This window comes from Gracilinanus agilis, chromosome 1 (genome assembly GCF_016433145.1).
Source record: "Gracilinanus agilis isolate LMUSP501 chromosome 1, AgileGrace, whole genome shotgun sequence".
NCBI lineage: Eukaryota > Metazoa > Chordata > Mammalia > Didelphimorphia > Didelphidae > Gracilinanus > Gracilinanus agilis.
In genome coordinates, this window is record NC_058130.1 from 459775559 (window position 1) to 459796706 (window position 21148).

Consider the following 21148-nt stretch of genomic DNA (forward strand, 5'->3'; position numbering starts at 1 on the left):
AAGTAATTATTATTTTAAAATAAAATGAAGTTACATAGGAGAAATAGATAAAGTTTTTTAATGTTAATTGACATGCCTATTCTTGGAAAAATTAGAAGCTGGCAGCTTTTGGTCGAAGAAATGAAGCATGGTAGCAAAACCCTAAGGATGGTTGAGATAATGAAGTCTGTTGATTTAATGTGGTATTAGTGAGGCACCTTCATTAAGTCTGGGAAAATGGATATGCAACTTCATCTGAAAGCAAATAACACATATACATGTAGATTTCTCTAGTCTTTTGGATAGTTCATGGTGGCAATCTAGGGAAATAAGTGTTAAATCCAATGGGTCAGCTTAAAAACATGTTCCCTGTTTTAAAAACTAAGCATCAGGCAACAGAAACTTTGCTTTGCTATGTTAACTAAAAGAGCCCTCTATCTACCACACAAAGAGCACAATTCCTAGACTTTTTCCTACTAAACCTTAGCTTCAGTGTCCAAAGATGGTCTAAAAGCCTGATGATGGCTTTTACATCAAAGTTATCAGGTCACGTAGGATGATCCTTCCAAAAAAGGTAAAGTGAGAGATCTTTGCCAATAAAGAAGAGAGAGAGCATTCCTGAAGAGGATTACCATTAAAGGGTCATTTTCTAACTAAAAATTAATGTTAATTTAAGTAATTTTAGGTGAGTTGATGTGAAGAGAAAATTAAGCAGTTATCAAAATTTCAAATTGTATTGAGTCCTCAAAATGAAAACTTCCTTCCTTTTGTTATACAAAAACTAAAGGACTTCTTATTAATATAGCTCTTGGTTTCCCAGCATAAAGAATTTCCCAGGCTTCAGGGTAGCACAAAAATAGTGTTAACCTTCTTAAAAAAGTAAGTTGGCCCTTTTTGTCTCTAGTGTTTCTTAGCACAGACAAATAACAAAAACAGATAGGATTCAATACCGATTTCTTAGTAGTCTTTTGAAGAAGAATGAGCTAAATAAACACTTTATCTTTATATTTCTAATAGACTAATCATTTTGTTACCTGGTCTGATAATTCTGGGAACAATACAGTGGTGAGGAATTGTCAGTGACAGAAGAAAATACCAAGATGGAAAATATTATTTTTATCTCTGTAAATCCAAATACACTGACTGAATAAGGTAAAGTTTCACTTTTGCTGCAATAAAAATAATTGACTACAGATTCTCAGGGGATTTTTTACTCATTTTCAAAGGGCAAAGGTTTTTCTTTTTTATTATTTATTTATTTAAAAATATTTATAATATTTTTTAAAAATTCCAATGGGAATAATCAGTTGTTTAAAATTCTGAAAGCAAAAATGATTATAATAAAATTTCAAAATTTACTAATAACATCATTATAATTTTTGGTGTGTATTTTCCTATGTAGATGATATTTCTTTTAATCGAGTAAAGTCATCAGGACACATTTTGTATAGATCTTGATATACTAAAATTCATGATGTTATGTTCAAAGTATATAATCATTATAATGTCTATAGTTTGAGTAGCTTTTATTCAATATACATTTGAATGAACAACTTTTCTAAATGAATCTAGTGTCCAACTCATTTACTCTGATTAAATAATTTGAAATATATGAAATGTACCCCTAATTTGTCTGTTTTCATTTGCACTTTTAATCACCTTTTTCTATACATATTTTATTTTTGGTAAATATATATATATATATATAAAATTTTTGATAGAAACATTTTATGGTTTTTCACAAAAGGAAACTTCAAGTGTGAATATGTTTTGTTTTAGCTTGAAACAACAAAAATTTATAGAAATTCATCCATTTTATTTGGAAGTTCCTTGATGGACTGTGAAATATTTCAGTTTACATACAATCTTCTTTAAAAAAAAGAAACACCTAATATAATGAACACAGGTATCATTCAGTAGGAAAATCATCATGAACAACTAGTTCAATATATTTTAATGAGATTTCAGCATTTCTTTCAATAAGTCTCAATTGAGAATGGAAAAAAGCCTTAGTAACTTTTTCTTTTTAATAATATCTATTAGTTAGGGATGAAATAATAATTTCAAGACAAAATATTAATTGAATTTCCAAAATGCTCCCATATTTCTATTCAATTTTAAAAGTATAAAACATTTTGAGACATATTTTGTAAACTGCAAGTAATATTTCCAGAAATGCTTTTTAAAACAGAATATTTTTAAAGGTCATAACATAATTAGAAAATTTGTTGAAACAAAAATGGAAACTCTATTCTTGACATTCTTTGGCTATTACAAGCACAAAATAATAGCTAATTAATTGTATCCAGTAAATTGAGAAGCCTCCTGAGAGTTATACTCAAATCAGTGCTGACTTCATTAGATTTCATTCCCTGTCACACCCATACCCCTGTTTCCACTCAGCTGCTGGCCAGGAAATTCTTTCCTTTAGCTTATTAAAGAGGGATTTTTTTTTCATTAACAAGCCACCATATTGCTAATTCAGGGTTACATATTTACTACTTCATTTTAAGAAGTCACATATTTTTCCTTTATATCATTCTAGTCTGAAGCTATATATTTGATCTATTCCAAATTATTATTTATTCTTGTGTACATTCAGTTCACCAAGACAGGACCTATTTTTTTCTTTTCTAATTTATAGCCTTCACTTTAACTTATTCCACATTGGATATATATATATATAATAAGATCTATCCTAAAATATCATTGCTATCAATAATTTCACATTGTGCTTGTTCAAATTTGAATTTGACTAACAATTATTGTGTTTACTGTCAAGACACTTGATAGCTTCTTTATGGGTCCCAATATTGTAATAACTAAATAATCCATATTGTATAAGAAAAAATTGAAATTATTATTTTTTCTTCGATTTGTGCAATTAATTTGGTTTGATTACCCACTCCAGTTATTATTTCATTCAATGGGAAGAGTGCTGTGCTGTTTCTTTATAATTCCCTTAACTGTGATGCTGTACTCTTATTTTTGCCCAGTAAATCATTTTCATTTATGGAACAACATTACCTCTATGTATTTTTTTTAATTTTTTTTAAATTTTAAACCCTTAACTTCTGTGTATTGACTTATAGGTGGAAGAGTGGTAAGGGTAGGCAATGGGGGTCAAGTGACTTGCCCAGGGTCACACAGCTGGGAAGTGTCTGAGGTCGGATTTGAACCTAGGACCTCCCGTCTCTAGGCCTGGCTCTCAATCCACTGAGCTACCCAGCTGCCCCAACCTCTATGTATTTTTACTAACCAATCCTATATGAGACAATGCCATGAAAATAGAAGGATAAATTGATTCAAATGTCTTTCACATTTCATAAAATGCTTTAGTTTCATTTATTTCATCAGCATATCCTTTGATCAAGCACATGTTCTTTTAAAGGAGTCCCCTGACTTTGTTTATCCTGAATTGTCCCAAACATATTTAAGTATATTAAAATGTCTAAGTTCCATTACAGTCCTTGAAATTCATAGAGCATCCGCTAGCACTGCATTTATTTTATTCTCTGCTCTCTAAACTACCAGGCACTTGATTGATACTGAACATGTGCACCTTTCTCACAGTTAGGATGCCTTCCTGGGTGTCCTTCTGAGTTATGATGTCAAACATATCAGTTCCATCCCCATCAATAATTCTATATTCTATTTCAGCATTTTTTCCAGTGTCAGCATCTGTTGCTTTTACACTGCCAATGGCTGTGCCAACTGGGGAAGATTCAGGAACACGAAGATGGATAGTGTCTGCAAATGAAAAAAAAAAAAACAAAACAAAACCTGATTTGATCAGAGTTTCACAAGTATTGAAAAAATGTGCAGCAATAAAAAGAAAAAAAAGGTTATGCTATTATATAGGAACACATCAAATAGTAACCAGAGAATTACTGTTTTATTCTAAATGTCCACTTAATATTAATCATTCATTAATCATCCAAAAAAAGTTTCTAATTTTTATAGTATGTGTGTTTTTAAAAATCCTTTGATTGTTACCTTAAAATTCCCAGGTATTTCCTACCCCCTTCCTAACCTAAAGAAGCTATCATTTAGCAGAAATCATATATCTATATATAAAGCTATGTCTTTCTTATTTCTATTTATGAGTTCTTTCTCTGGAGATGAATATTTAAAGTGAGGAATGAGATGGAGGAGGAAAGAAAGAAAAATAAGTCCGTATGTCCCCCCATGTCCTTGGAAATGTCGATGAATTAAATATCATCTTTAGTCATATAACTCATTGATCTACATACTGATTTCTGGCCCCTCTCCTGAGCTCAGGTATTATAAAGATTGTCAGGTTGGGTGCATGTAAAAAAAAGGGAAAAATGAAATCAGACTGCCCAAGAGACACAGAAAAGCTGGAAGGAACCTCATCAGATTCAACCACAATAAATCCTTGATGGTGGTTCATGAGGTGAGCAAATAAGACAGGACTTCAAATCTTGCCTTGAAGAGTTTTAAGTTCTGTGACAACATATACTTTCCTTGACTACTCAGTTTCCTTCTCTTTAAAATGGCATTGATAATGCCTGTAGTAACTTTTTTCAAGGAGATTTTTAGAGGTAATATATGTACATTTTATTTAATCCATTAAATTTTCATCAAATTAAAGAATCATAGAAGAATCTAGTCAAATTTATAATGAATCCCAATTACAACAAGGCTCATTTTGCCTCTTTCGAATTTCCACTCCTTTCTCCTGCTTTACTCCTCTAAATACAAACAATAACTTTAGTCTCTCCTTCATAGAGCAATATTTAAATTATTAAAGCTAAGTATCATATCTACCCTAAATCTTCTTTTCTCTGGGCTAAACATGTCTGGATTTTTTAAGGTAACCACACACATCATATATAAAACGTCCTTCACTATACTATTTGCTATTCTCTGGACACTCTCCTATTTGTCCCATTTATCACTGTCCATATCAAAAGGTGGTTCTCAGAAGCAACCAAAAATTCCAATTGAAGTCTTTGGAAGGTTCATATGTTGGATGAGTTCCTATAAAATAAATTTTGCATAGGGACTGTTTTCAGATTTTGGTAAACTTTTACACGTGCTAAGTTGGCACATAGTTGAGTTGTAGGAATCTATTCTTGTGCTACAATTAGCCCAACCAATAAAGGAATAGTTAGGTCTCTTTAGAGCAGGGGTCGGCAACGTATGATGGCACTTTCTGCAGGAACCATAAAGTCAATTTTTTCTCAGATGCTGTTACAGGAGCGCGCACTGTGAGCACTGTAGGGCTTTCATGAAATTACATTTTAAAAAATGTGGCATTTATGGCTCTCATGGCCAAAACGGTTGCCAATCCCTACTTTAGAGCAATGACTGTTCAGACCATCACAGTGGATAGGGATGGAGATTAGACTTGTGACTTCCTTTGTACAGGTAGTTCTAGGTTGAGGAAACAGTCTCTACAATTGTAGTTTTTCTCTGCAACTAATGATGTTGAAGATGTGCCTAGATCACTGTGCCACTGTTAATTGTTATCAAGAAAAAATAAGGTAATCTGAGTGGGTGAAGGAAGGCAATTTGGGTGTGAGGAAGGATAAAGGGGAAATAGGTGATTATAAGGTGATTGGAGGAGGAAAGAAGGTATGGGAAGTTATGTAGGAGATAAAGGAAATGGGGTATGCAGGAGAGGGCAGCTCTAACAGGTTTATTCCCAGAGGCTTGAGACAGAGAATAGAGGGAGGAAATTAAAGTTGGTAAGAAATGTTTAGGTTTGGCTGGAGAGGTTTTCTTGTTTCTAAAGTCTCTTGAATGAGGAGTCAAGAGGGCCCCTCCCTGCTAGTCAAACTGATGACTGAAGGAAGCCTCGGGGAGGTACTTCCTGCCAAGATGGATGCCCCCAGCTCCTCTCAAGGAAATAGAAGAAAAGTGATTCCTTCCCCTTGAGCCCTTGTCTTAATTTTTGACACAATGATTCTCCAGAGGGTTTGAATAGGTAACAAGGGATTTATTAATACCAGGGTCAATCAGAAGGGGAGAGGGGTTCAGGGTTTTCTAACTGCTGCTAGGGAGAGGGTGAGGGTGGGGATGGGTCACAGAGAGGTTTAGACAGAGAGAGCCCAGCTCTCCCAGTCAGGAAGATTTGACTGCCTTTTAAGTAAAGTTTCTATCAAATCATTAAAACTAGGGGTAACTTATTAGAGGATACTCTACTAGCCTATAGAAACTAAACCCACAATGTCTAATCACCAAGCCCTCCCTTCCACCAGGACCCAAAGGAAATTCAGGGAAGGGCAGGGATGGAGATGGTAGATCAGGGAGAGGTCCAGAGAAATGAGATAGGTCCAAATTTCCCCAAGACAAAATAAGCACAGGCCAAGGCCGAAGCAATTAGGCCAAAGCCAACAGGTTAAGCCAAAGCAAAAGCCTCCAGCTACAGAGAAAGCCAGAAGGCAAAAGTCCCATCAGTTGGAACCTCTATTTAAGCTTCAAGTTCCAACTGACTTTCTGAAGATTCTAAGATGTTTAACTGATGTTTTGTGACCGTTAGAAATTACAGAAGCAAAAAATTTCTGTTAGCCACATTGCATTACATAATTGACTTACCAAGGTTTGCAAAGCCAATATCTGTCAAAGCCAGGATTTGAAACAGCCTGCTCTCTATTCTCTGCACCACGAATCTTCTCATTCATCACTTTGATCAGAATACTACTGTTATGCTTTAACTCTCTACTTTATTCAATCCTTAAATATAAATCCAAAATGCCTATCATTTTCCTCATCAAAGTGTTTCTAATTCAAGATCATATCAGGTATGTTTTATAGTCTAATTCTTCAAATTTTATCAATGTTACTACAACAATGCCAGTTTTAAACCAACAAGATTGAAGTCCTGGGCTCATGTTATGACTCTTACTATATGAGTGACTAAAAAAGTCAATTCAGTTCTCTGTCCCTGTTTTCCAACCTGTAAGACTGGGATAATCAAAATTATCTGCCTCCTAGATGCTTAAGAAGAAGCAAGACGAGAAAAATAAGATGGGGTAAATTTTCACACATAAAAGAAGCATGAAAAAGCTTTCACAGTAGAGGAGGTGTTGGGGAAGCAGAGAGAAGAACATTATAACCCTGCCCACTTTTCTGGAGCATTTAATGCTCAGCCTAAGACATGGCTGAGAGCTGGAGCTGATGAAGTAGGGCACAGGTTGAAGGTTTTTTAGTTAGGATGACCTGGTGATCTTTCTCTCTTTCACTCTTTCTCTAATTTTTACTAAGATATAATTAAATAATCAATGATTAATATACAGTATCCAGAAAATTTTAATCTTTACAGTTGAAGGGGATAAGAGAATGGGAATAGGGCCAAAGGAAAAGAGGGGAAATCGGGGGATGTGGTGGTCAGAAATTAAACAGTGGCAAGTAAGATGGAGAGTTATCATAATGGTGTAAATAAAAGTTTTTACATGTTTCTCTAATAAGAGCCTCATTTCTCAAAATCATAGAGAAATTGTTTGAATGTAAAAGAATACAAGTCATTCTCAAACTGAAAAATGCTCAAAGGATATCAACTCACAGTTTTCAGACAAAGTAATTAAAGCTCTCTAAAGTCATGCAAAACATGCTCCAAGTCACTATTAGAGACATACAAATTAAAATCACATAAGTACCACTTCATATGTATCAGACTGGCTATTATGATAGAAAAGAGAAATGATAAAACTTGTAAAAATGTGGGAAAATTGAAATACTGATAAACTGTTGGGGGAGTTGTGAACTGATTCAACCATTCTGGAGAGCAATTTGGAACTATGCCCAAAGGGAAATAAAATAATACATACCCTTTGACCCAGCAATACCATTTGTAGGTTTGCATTCCATAGAGATAAAAAAATAAAAAGAGAAAAGACCTACATGTAGAAAAATATTTAAAGAACTTCTTTTTTTGTGTGAGAGAAAAGAATTAGAAAGTAAAGGGAGAGGGGGCACCTGGGAAGCTCAGTGGATTGAGAGCCAGGCCTAGAGATGAGAGGTCCTGGATTCAAATCCGATCTCAGACACTTCCCAGCTATGTGACCCTGGGCAAGTCATTTGTCTCCCATTGCCTGGCCCTTACCATTATTCTGCCTTGAAACCAATACATGGGATTGATTCCAAGACAGAAGGTAAGGGTTTTTAAAAAAAGAAAGTGAAGGGATACCCATTAATTGGGGAATAAATGAGCAAGTTATATTGTATATTTATAATGAAATAACATTATGCTATAAGAAATTTGAAAAGAAGGAGTAGCTCAGAAAAACCTAGAAAGATTCTAGGAATTGAAGCAGAGAGAAGTATGCAGAAACAGAAGAATATTGTACATAATGACAGAATACTGTACATTAAAAACTGTGAATAACTTAGCTATTCTTAGCAATACAATGATCCAATGCAATGACAATGTCAATAATTCATGAAAAAAATATGCTTCCAGATAAAGAACTGATGGAGTCTGAGTCCAAACCAAAGTAAACTTTCTTCACTTTCTTATTTTTTTTGTTTGAATTTATTTCCCCAAAAGCATTAATATGGGAAAAATGTAAATTATTGTATACTTAAAATCTATAACACATTGCTTAACGTCACAGTGGTAGGGAAGAGAGAAGGAAGGAGCAAATTTGAGACTCAAAATCTTTTTAAAATATTGGAAACTTTTTTACATGTACCTGGAGGAAAATTACAATAATTTTTTAAAGTGTTTTAGAAGTGTGAGTTGCTATTGTAGTCAATGGGATGGGACATATTTATTTTGGCCCCAGATAGTACATAGAAAAAAAATTCTTATTTCCCCTTCTCTAAACTCTTAGAAAAGACTCACAGATAATATTTAATGGGACTTTAGGATAACTAAATGATAAAGTAACACAAACAAATCAAAATTACATTTCCTAATAAATCATAGAGGAAAATAGATATAGTCAGGAACTTCTTTTAAAAGTTTTAATCACAGAATTATATTATTATGATTGAAAATTCAGCATTGTATTTTATAAATTAAATAGCACTTTTAAAAGAAAATATAATTTTCCAAAAAATTCATGAAAGTATAATTTGTTTTTTCAGTTTTCATTTTGTAAATAAAATTCAATCAATAATAATATGCCACTTAGAGTGGTGGTATTTTTACTACTTAAATTTTTTTAGAAAATAATTGACAGTTCTTTTTCCTTATTCTATTGATGAAATATTCTATAAAAGAGACATATTTCTTTTTGCTCACATGGAAAAATATCCCTCAAGTAATTTTGTATTTTTCATTTAAAAGAGTGAAATATATTTTATTTCTAATTACTTCAGAATGATCCATTCCATAGACTTGACTATTGGGATTTCCATTGGGGATTTGTCCTACTTTTTATTTTCAGGTTCAGGGACTTGGCAATTACTTAATTTGGATTTTTAGATGCATAACTAGATTCTGAAAATCTGATTGCTGTTAAAATGCCATAAAAGTTATGTTCACAGTTCCATATCAATCTATTACTGAATTTTATTACTTCTTCTCCTCCATTAAAGATGCACTTCATTTCCCCACTATGCTGTGCAGATGAATATTGCTTGTACAAACCATGTCAATAGAATGTGAATACCTGTAGATGTACAGGTGTGCTGGTAAATATTCAACTATTGACTGTCTAGGAAAATAAATCGACACACCAATCTTTTTAGACTAATTTGCATTTAACATTTTCTCTTCATTTTCTTGAGACTAAATAATAAATAAAAGAAAACATGAGCACTGATTTGTAGTATTTGTAAATACTCATAGTGAAAATCTGACAATTGGCTCTGTAATGCTAGTACAAATTGGATCCACAACACCATTGAAAAACAGGCTTATATTTGTTGACTGGGGATTAGTTCAGATAAATAGAATTCTTCAACTATCATTCTTCTTCAGTTCTTCAACAATGATCTGGCCATAAGGTGATTGCATTTTTTTGGAAGGAGGCACTAAAATTAATGAACAAAATCTACCAAACTTATGTCAGTAGGGAGGTTACAGACAGATAAAATCAATGTCTTTTGCAATTTTCCATGGATTGTTCTGTATGTTGTCATGGACCATTACAATTCATGTATTATTTTGTTAATATTTGAAACTATATTTGTTATATTTTTAACTTCCAAAAATTGAGAGAGTCGAATACTGCAATCAAATACCTCATTGAGCAATTATTTTAAGAGCTCTTAAATTTGTATATTTTTGACAAGTAATAATATTGATGTGTTTTACATATTCAAGATAAGTCTATGATCTGACTTAGTATCATCTTGAGATCTTGTGTATCATAGAAAAAAGAAATATGATGAGGAATCAGGGCACCTTCTTTTCTACTACTACCTAACTCTTTGAACTTAAGCAAGTCTCACACCTCTGGCTACTCAACTATTAAATCAGAGGATTGAATTAGATGATTCCTAAGAACCCTTTCACATAGTAATATTGTACGATTCTACTATGTACCTCATGGATCAAAAATCATATTGGAGAGTCTTTGACAATTTTATATAACATAAGGTCTTTTAAAATTTTATTTAGGAACATTTTTTATAGCTAGATATTCAGAAGGCTACATAAAGCTAATATATATATATATGTGCATATATATATATATATAAACATAGATATTTGAATATACTGTGCTTATACATGTACATGTAGTTTTTCATTGTGTACCTCAAAGTATATAAATATGTTAAATACATATAAACATGCATATACATTTACTCATTTTAGAATGATCCTAAAATTCATGTGTGCATTCATGAATTTGAATACTAGGTCATATAGGAATTATTTTTGGCATATAATTTTTATCCATTATAAATCAAATTTTGATGGAAAGTATTAAAGAAGTACTGGATCACAGATTTGCAACTGGAAGGTTATTTTACAGATCATATAATACAAATGCCTTATTTTATAGATGAGAAAATCAGTGTTATTTTCACTATAACCAACATGCTTCTTAGTAAGTCAATTGTTTAAGTGATAGATAGAATTTTTCCTGATAGTCTGTAGTGGAATATATTAAGGAAATGAAAATTAGCAGAGAGGATTGGTTTTTCAGACACTGAAAACAAACTAATACTGAGACTGCCACCCATCTCTTGTTTCTTTTTCACTTAAAGGCGTCTGTTTGCATGCAATTTATTTTATCTTACAGTTGATTGTGCTTTAATTATGTTGCCCACTTTCCCATCAATTCCAATTACAGCTATTTTAAGTTTAATCCCAGGTGCCAGATTGAATCAAATGTTTCTTCTTTCAACTCTAATACAGAAAAAATATTTTCCCCTACTTAGTGTTTTTACACCCTTGGTTATATACGTTAGAACAAAGATATGGTAGTTAAGTGAATCTAAAGAGCAGAAATTCAATTTAGCATTTTACACATTTCATACTAATATTGCTATATCAGGAAAAATCCACTGATATTTTTATAGAGGGAGCTCTTCTATGGAGTCATGTGATTTGATAAACAGAATCTCTTTAAGTGCATCTCCCCCACCATATGGCATAGTATTTGAAATGCAACCATGTATGAGTCCTTTTAGGTTTCAGGATTTTTTTTTTCAGTTTTAGGAGTTGTTTTTAAAATTATGTTGTGAAGTGTTTTGTCTTAACTAGATACTAGTAACATCTTTGGTGGAGGGACTGTTGGCTGATAGTTGATGACAAAATCTATTAGAAACAAGACAATAGATAGTCATGGTAAGGGGGAAGACTGATCCAGGAATAATATAAGAGAACAGTAAAGGAGAATGGATTTTGAAGCCAAAAATGCCTCTTTCCCAATTTTACCGAGGTCTACTTTGAGTAGAGATATGGAAAAGAAAAAGAAATTTCAATTTAGTTTTGTTGTTTATTATCTTATTATTTATTTTGAATATTGATCTTACCTATTTTTATAACAGTGTGATATTATATTGAATTATTTTAATAAATTCTATTTTATTGTGCTACTCCAATGTTTCACTTTAATTTTTTATTCTTTTATTGTATACTGTTTTCCATTATTTTTATTATAAATTCATGAAATACATGATTATCTGAAATGATATTTTGCATAAGATAATTGCATTATTTTTTTCTTCTATAGTGTTTTGTTCTAGATATGGCTTAAAAAGTGAATTGATAACATTTTAAATATGTGCAAAGAACTCTGCAGAAGCAGTTATTCTATGTATGACAAAAAGGACAAACTGCATATAGTAGAGTTAAAACGTTAAATGGTGAATGGGTAGAGAAGTCATACTAGAGACAGATGCCTGATTGGAAGTACATGATTCTAGAAGGGTTATTATGATAAGACCAGGGATCGGGCTGCCATTTTGGCTTTGTGTTTCAGAATGTTATACTTAAGACCAGCAGGATAGGGAATAACAAAAAGTTGCTATTTCTATTTTGCCTAGAAATGGATTAGAAAACATATAATTGACACAGAAGTTACTACTATACAGACATCTAGTTATTCAATCAACATGACTATTTTATCAAAAACAGGATTTCCCTCAATATCTGTAAGTTGTTTCTCAAGGAGATGAAAAGAAATTTTATGTAATCAGGAAGGGACCCTCAGATGAATGTGAATCTAGTCTATTCCTAAAACCCAGTGATCTAGAGGTGAAAAGGACCTTAGAGAACATCTAGTTCAACTTCACCCTGACCTCCTGTCTCCCCAGTTAGAAATGAGAAACCTGAGACAAGAGAAAGAAAAGAAATTGTCTAGGGTTAAACAACTGGCGAGTTGGACAAAAATAATTTGAACCTGGGTACTGTGACCCCAAATCTAGTGGTCTTTCCATGCTAGCATGAAGCATCCCATAAATACTGCTCAGTATTTCATCATTTATACAGTGCAAACATTCAGTATGTAGCACCTACACTCAAAGGAAATGTTTTCTATAACTATGCTTACATATTTTCTTGCAGGGCCAGTTAATGCAAATCTTACAAAGATCTAAGTCTTTACAGGGTCATTGCTTCCCTCTCTGTTAACTAACTTATTTGAGAAGAGGAGAAGTATTATCACTTCAGGACAGATTGGCAAAGCTATAAGGAATGGTCAGTTGTTTCCTAATCTTTTTAGGGTTCTTTGCCTTCTGTTAGAGGTCCACATTGCTTCTTTTAACAAAACAATCCCATTGCTCTTCTGACATCAAGTTTTTTGTTTTGTTTTGTTTTTTTCCCCTGAAAACAGTAATAAGTTAAATTGTCCAAAGGGGTTCATTCATCTCCAGGATGCACTACTGACTTATATGCATATACCTTGCTTATTCTATATGATTTTTCCACTTATGTTTTGGGTCATACATAACTTGGAAATTATATTTTCATGACATTCTAACACAAAAGTTAGCATTTATAATAGAATAAAACACATTTATTCTCACTCTACATTCATTAATTATTAGACAAATGCTAATTTAGATTTCTTGGAAGTGTGAGTACTCATAATTTTTGGAAAGATAGGATAATAAATAGAATTCTTATTTTTGAAGTTTAAACAATTTTTAATTTCATGACAAATTTGTGATTACTGATAGTATAGCATCATTTCCTAAAATCACATGAACTCTCTCTTCCTCCTTTTAAATTCTGCATTCAGGTAACATACCATCTTGGCAGCTAAGGGGTACAGTGGATAATGTGTCAGGCCTGAAATCAAGAAAACTAAATTTTCTGAGTTCAAATGTGGCTTTAGATACTTTCCAGCTATGTGACTCTAGATAAATCACTTAATCCTGTTTGAGTCAGTTTCCTCAAGTATAAAATGAGCTGGAAAAGGAAAAGGCACACCACTCCACTATCTTTGGCAAGAAAACCCCAAAAGGGGTCATGGAGAGTCAGACAGGACTGAAACGACTAAAGAACAACAATATTCCTTTCATGAATATGCTTTACCATATAAATACCCCTTTGTGGCAATATTCTTGGAAACTTTTATCACACATGAAATAATCCTCATTAATTTATGAAAAAGTGACCTTCCTCCATAACTAAAGGCCTCAGCATGCACCCTTCCTTTAATTCATTTGTCTTCTCAAATACATTACACTTTCTAGCATCAACATTATACTCCTCTTTTAAAATTATTTACATTTTTTAATAATTACACATAATGACAAATTTCCATTTAAGTTTTTTGAATCTATGTGATCCAAATAAATAGTCCCCATCCTTCTTTCTCTCCCTCCTTCCAGAGTTGGCAAGCAATTCAATCAGGGTTATATAAGTATTATCAAAAGTATATTTTTGTAGTGTTCATTTTTGTAAGTACATAATCTTAAAAAAACTCAAATGTATACCTAAATCAACAAGTGAAAACTTATAAGCTTTCATCTCCCATTTCTACTCAAATTGTTCTTTATTTATGAGGTGGATACCATTCTTTTTCATAAGTCCCTCAGAATTGTTCTGGATCATTCTATTGAGAGTGGCTTAATTTATTACCTTTAATTATTCCACAATATTTCTACTACTGTGTACAATTTTTTCCTGGTTCTATTTATTTCACTCTGTATCAGTTTATGTAGGTCTTTCCAGTTCTTTCTAAAGCATCTAGTTTATTATTCTTTATAGCACAATAGAATTTCATCATCATTGTATACCCAATTGATGGACATCCTTTAGTTACCAATCTTTTGCCAACACAAAAAGAGCAGAACAGATAGTATTCTTTGTCATAAGTCCCTCAGAATTGTCCTAGATCATTATATTGCTGTTAAAAGCAAAGTCAATCACAGCTGAACAATCCACAATATAGCTGTTAGTATATACAATATTTTCCTGATGCTGTTTACTTCACTATTCATCAGCTCACAAAGGTCTTTCCAGATCTTTCTGAAATCATCTTGTTCATCATTTGTTACAGAACAATAATATTCCATCACTATCATATTCAACATTTGTTCAGCCATTCATCAATTGGTTGACATTGCTTTAATTTCTAAATTGTTGCCATCACAAAAAGAGTAGATATATTTGTGTACAAAAAGGTCCTTCTCCCTTTTTAAAATCTCTTTGGGATATAGAACAAGTATTAGTATTACTGTATTAAAGGGTATGCAATGTTTTATAGCCCTTTGGTCATAATTCTGTAAAAATTAAAATAAATATATAATAACCTCAAATATTCTATTTTATAAGATTTATTTATAAAACTAGAAGTAAAGGAATAAAAAAATAATTATATGACAACACACACACACACACACACACACACACACACACACACAACAAACCACCACGTGCTCAACTAATCTACCTGCTCAAAATGCCCACTCTACCAAAACCATCAACAGGAAGCAAAAGAGCCCCTAGACATGGAATTCCACCCAATTTATTTCCTGTCTACTTTAGCTCATAATGATAGGAAGGCAGTGGGCTCCTGGGTAATGTAGTTCAAAAGTACAAGATTTCCAAATACATATTCCTCCTTGAGATCCCTTGGAAGACTAGTGTCTCCAATGGATCTTATAAACATAACCAACTTTTACATTACATTAATTTGGGGACAAAGGTGAAAGAGAACAAAACCAATGATTCCTAGGCACATTGAAAAAAACCAATGTGGGGGCAATCCCATTGGCATAAGAGTGTACGTTCAAAATAAATGCATTCAACTCCCCACAGTTCAAATAACCACATCCCAAAGTTCACTGGATCTTCTGTTGCAGTGTATGGTCTCTGCAGGCATCTTCATGGCGCCTTCTCCAAACAGTTCACGTTCTGGATTTGGAGAGGTAGCAAGTTACTTATCCTAAAATTATTATCAAAATTATTTAAACTTTGCATTATAGGATAATAATACATTCCTCCCTGAGGAGGAGAGTGACAAACACAGGGATCACTCAGGGATTTATAGCTGCGTTATGAGGTATATGAATCAATTGTCAAAAGAAATATAAACCATCAAAAATACATATAAAAGGGAAAAATAACTTCTGGTTGGAATATTAAATATCAAAGTCTTATGTCTAAAAATTCTAAGTTAAGGAAAAATAACCTATGTCCTTAAATCAGGCCCCAATTAAAGTGATTTTTGTAATTATGCACTTCCTCAATCAGTAGCCAGGACTACAGAAAGTTTGCCTCATTAAGAAAGACAGAATATAGACTATATTTTAGCAGCAAATGGGAAATAACATTTCCTGGTCTCATTTTACCTTTTCTCTCAGGGATACTGGAGCCAGGAAGGCAGTCAAAGTAAGGTTCTTGATAGAATGTTTATGTGTGGGGGGAGACATATATCAAAACAGCCATCACCTCGAAGCCCAAAAAAGTTCAAATCCTCTTGTCTTGATCAATCTCACTGGGACTGGTTGATCTCTTTGACCTTCAGCTCAATTGGCATTATGAAGGTTTGCTTTGTGCTTCTTTGGCACTGTGAAGTGGCTCTTTTTGTTCCCTTCTCTTGGAAGCAGACAGAATCATTAAACAAAGTACCATAATATTTATCAATAACTGGCAGGTTTCTATAGTCTAAAGTTTTTTGAGTATGCATTGACATTAGGGTTAATGTACATTTTTAAACTTACCCTAGTGCAAAAAAAAAAAAAAAAACAAAAACAACTTTTTAATACTGATAACATGTGCTTCGAGTTAAAAAAAAATAAGAGAAAAAAGAAAACTCAAATTCTGTGTTACATATACAAGGAAAAATAATAGAAAACTGTTTTTAAAAATAAAAAATATATAGCTGACAATCAGTGACAAACTGTCAGCCAAGAAGAGGTAGAATACAAGGTTTCTCACCCACAAATGAGAACCATTTCCTTTTTAACTTGGACATGAACTACTGTGTGAGTACAAATGATTTTCAAAAAGTAATGGTTTTATAAAACAGAAATACAGCAGGTAATATACATGGAAAGAAAGTACCAAAATTCCCAAAATTCACAATAGCCCGATTAATTACTATAGCAAATAAACCCACTACCATATAGGATTCACATGAGTTTGCTCTGTGATGATTTTTTTTAACTTTAGAAGCTAATGGATATTTGTCACAAGTTTTGCAGGTGTAGCAAATCTTTCAACCTTAGCTGAGATATTTTTAACAAAATCTGTTACAGACATATTCCAAAATGTGGCAGAGGAGCCCAGAAAAAATACAAAACTCTATACTGTTGATGAAAACCTTTCGGGTCTAAAGCATCACCAAGAATCTAGATTGTCCTGGTAGAAGGGTAGAGTAAATTGAAGAGTTACAAATCATCTAGAAGCTATGTATAATTCATGGGAGGTGCTGCCTCTTGGGAGCCATTCAGAGTACTACACCCTAGGAAGAACTTCCCAGCTCTTCTGGTATGAGACTGCTACATTTCTCATACATTACATTTTTATAACTGGGGAGGTGGGGATATATAATAATGCTATTTTTCAGCTACTAAATGGACCCTTATCTCTTTTTACAAAGAACTCAAAGGCAGGCAAAATGATTAGTCAGAGATATTGAAAAAAAAAACAAGTTATCTAAAAACCATCTCTGAAGACCCCTTAAAATCAATTTGAGATATTTAGCTTATTAAATTCTCCAAAGGTTGTATACAATTAGTCCATCCATCTTTTATGTAACAATGATGAAAAATGAAAGAAAAGGCTGTATAAGCAGTATGTGACTTCGATGGATCTGGCGACAACCTCAGAATCCCTATGGTTTTTCCACTGAAGATGGTTTTTACAAGATGATTATGGGCTTGTACAATGATATTTTGTTCAGTACAGTTATAGGAGTAAGATAAAAATAAAAATAAAATAACAGAATATAGCTAATATTTTGTTAGCCAAAATACTATAGCTTAAAATGATTCAGAGTAACAGAATAGTATTGATCAGATTAATATAGAATTAAAAAAAAAACAAAATTAAATCTTAAAGCAATCCTGGTATAAATCCCACCTGATCATGGTGGATGATCTTCTTAATTACTTGCTGGCAGCAAGATATAATAATCATGAACTAAATCCAAAAGTCCTTTATTCACATTCTGATATAGAGACTTCTATAAAACAACAGAGTCTTAAAGGGCTTAAAAATCCACCTCCAGACTCTTCCCAGGATCATTATCAATTTAGGTTCCTTTTCTCATACCTCTGGGATCTCCCATAGTAAAGAAGAATTCCATATGGAATATATTATGGAGGAATCCTAATGGATATATTTTAGAGACTGGGCAGGCCCAAATTGCAAAGGAGTGTAAGGAGTTGAATTTCTCCCCTGAATCCCAGGATTATTCAAGCTAATCTCAAAGACCAGTGTACCCAGGAATGGTAGGAATTAAAAAACATCCTAAAACTGGGAGCTGTTTTAGATAGTTAATGCAGTGCTATTTCATAGAGTGAGCCATGCTTGCAATTCTTCTTCCTGTTTGGAAGAGTAACCTTCCTTCCCCTTCCCCCTTGGTATAAAATACTAGGGGCCACTTGCTACCTCAGTCCCCTCCCCCACAGGCAGAGCATGTAAAACTATCTGGGTTAGCCAAATTGGGGTAGGGGTAGGTGTGTGCCCCTGCTGAAAAGTGGCTAGTGCAGGCTTGAAAATTCATGTGGCATGGAGGGGAAGGGATTTATAGTTCACCTTCCACAGGAAAAAAAAAGGTGCTTATAAAGGGCTCTCAAACCCTCCAGGAATTGGGCATGGACAGCAGTAGCTCACAGACAGCAGGAATGGCAAGACCCCCAGGCAGTGTCTGGTCAAACCTGGGGCAGCAGCAACAGGAGCAAAGCTTCCATAGAGGGGTGGTTGGGTCTGGTGTACAAAAAATCTCCACTAGGATCATCCAGGGAGTTAGCAGCAGGAGGCTGGATTGGCAACAAAGAGGATGAGTAGGATAAGCAGTTTATCCCTCTTGGCCAAGAGCTGCTGGAAAAGCCACTCAAACAAAAGCAGCTGGGGTGGCCTGGGAAAATGGAAAACAAAACAAAACAAAACAAAACAAAACAAAACAAAAATGCAGGAGCAGGGCACCAGAAACAGCAAGAGTGAAATGCAGCTTTGCAAAATTTATTTAGGCTATCTTAAAAAAATTGAGAATTCCTTTTCCAAATTTGGTGGTTGCCATCAATGTAAAAATTAAAAGGCATATAGTTATAGACAATAACTTGAAATATATTTTACAAGATTTATTCATAATCACTAGAAGTAAAGGAATAAAAAGGTAATTATATAAAAACCACCACCACAACAAAAACACCATGTGCTCAAGGTAATCTACCTGCTCAAAATGACCTCTCTGCCAAAACCACCAACAGGAAGCAAAAAAGTCCCTAGACACAGAAATCCACCCAATTTAACTCTTGTTTATGTCAGTTCACAATGACAGGAAGTCAGTGTGCTCCTGGCTAATGTAATTCAAAGGTATAAAATTTCCAATTACACAATTCCTAATTACCCTCCAGTATGGTTGGATCAGTACAGAAATCCAACAGCAATACACTAGTGTCCTAATTTTCCCATATACCCTCCAACATTTATTATTTTCCTTTACTGTCATATTGGCCAATCTGTTTTGTATGAAGTGGCATATCAAAGCTTTCCTTTGCATTTCTCTAATCAAGAAGGATTTAGAATATTTTCATATAATTCTTGTTAGCTTTGATTTCTTCATCTGAAAGCTGCTTATTCATACCACTTGACCATTTGAAAATTGAGGAGTGACTTTTATTTTCATGAATTTGATTTAAAAATATTTGAGAATGAGACCCTCATGAGAGAAAATTATAAAATATTTTTCAGTTTCTTTTTTCCCTTCCAATCTTGCTAGTATTTTAAAATTTTTACATCAATATACATTAGAGGGATTGGTTTTTAGTTTTCTTTCTGACTTTAGCAAATTTGTAGAATTCAGAATAAGCTGATATAGATCATCAGCATTTTTATTTACCACCAAAAAGTTCAACAGAAAGAGATAGAAAATCTAAATACATATAATATCACTCTTAATAATATAAAATACATAGGAGTATACTTACCAAAACAAACTGAGCAACTATATGAGCCCAATTACAAAACACATTTTACACAAATAAAATCACACATAAACAATTAGAAAAATAGTCATTCTTCAAGGATAGGTCAATCCAATACAATAAAAATGGCAATTCTAACTAAATGAATTTACTTGTTCACTGCCATACAAATCAAAATACCCAAAAATGATTTCCTAAAACTGGAAAAAAATAACAGAATTTATCTGGAAGAAGAGAAGGTCAAGGATATTGAGGAATTAATGAAAAGAATATGAAGAAAGATGATCTACCCTTAACAAATCTCAAACTATACTATAAAACTGTAATCATCAAAATAACTCAGTGCTGACTTATTAAAATAGAGTAATGTTCCAATCAAGTAAATTATAAAATCAGTATAGTCATTAGTGACTATAGTAAGCTTTTGTTCAAGAAACCCAAAGGTCAAAGCTATTGGGGGAAAAGCTCACTATTTGACAAAATACTGGTAATCCTTGGAAACAGTATAGCAGAAAATAGGCTTAGACCTCAGTATTTCACACCATACACCAAGATAAAGTCAAAATGGATACCTGATCTAGAAATAAATGGGAACACCATAAATAAATAAGGGAAACATGGAAAAGTTTACTAGACCAAATTATGGATAAGAGAAGAGTTCATGACCAAACAGAGAAAACATTACAAAAATTAAAGAAAGATAATTTTTGATTACATTTAAAAAGTTTCTATACAAAAATCCCAATGCAAGCAACATTAGAAAGGAAACATCTAACTGGGGGAAGTTTAAATCAAGTGTCTCTGACACAGGCTTCATTTCTCAAATTAAGGAGAATTTAGATATATTCATAATACAAAGTATTTTGCAATTGATAAATGGTCAAAGAATATGAATAGATGGTTTTCAGATGAATAAATTAAAACTATCTAGTTATATGAGGAAATGCTTTAGGTCATTAATGATTTGAGCAATGCAAGTTAGAACAATGCTGAGATATTACTTCATACATATTAGAGAGGCTAATATGACCAATAATTAAAATGATGAATGTTGAAGGGGATGTAGGAAAATTGAGACATTAATGTACTGTTTGTGGAACTCTGAATTGATATAACCATTCTGGCAAACAAGATGGAACTACCCTCAAAACATGAAACTATGCATAACTTTTCACCCAGCAATACTTCTATTGGT

At 33.1% G+C, this 21148-nt stretch overlaps 1 protein-coding gene across 1 annotated transcript in view; it reads right to left on the reverse strand.

Annotated features, from left to right (window-relative positions):
* The window catches only part of LOC123252835 (cadherin-10-like), a 233242-nt gene that overhangs the window by 49693 nt on the left and 162401 nt on the right, over positions 1-21148 (reverse strand). Inside the window, exon 5 of the mRNA XM_044682074.1 lies at positions 3542-3729. Within this exon, the coding sequence (XP_044538009.1) occupies positions 3542-3729 (188 nt within the window). The remainder of the gene's footprint in view (positions 1-3541; positions 3730-21148) is intronic.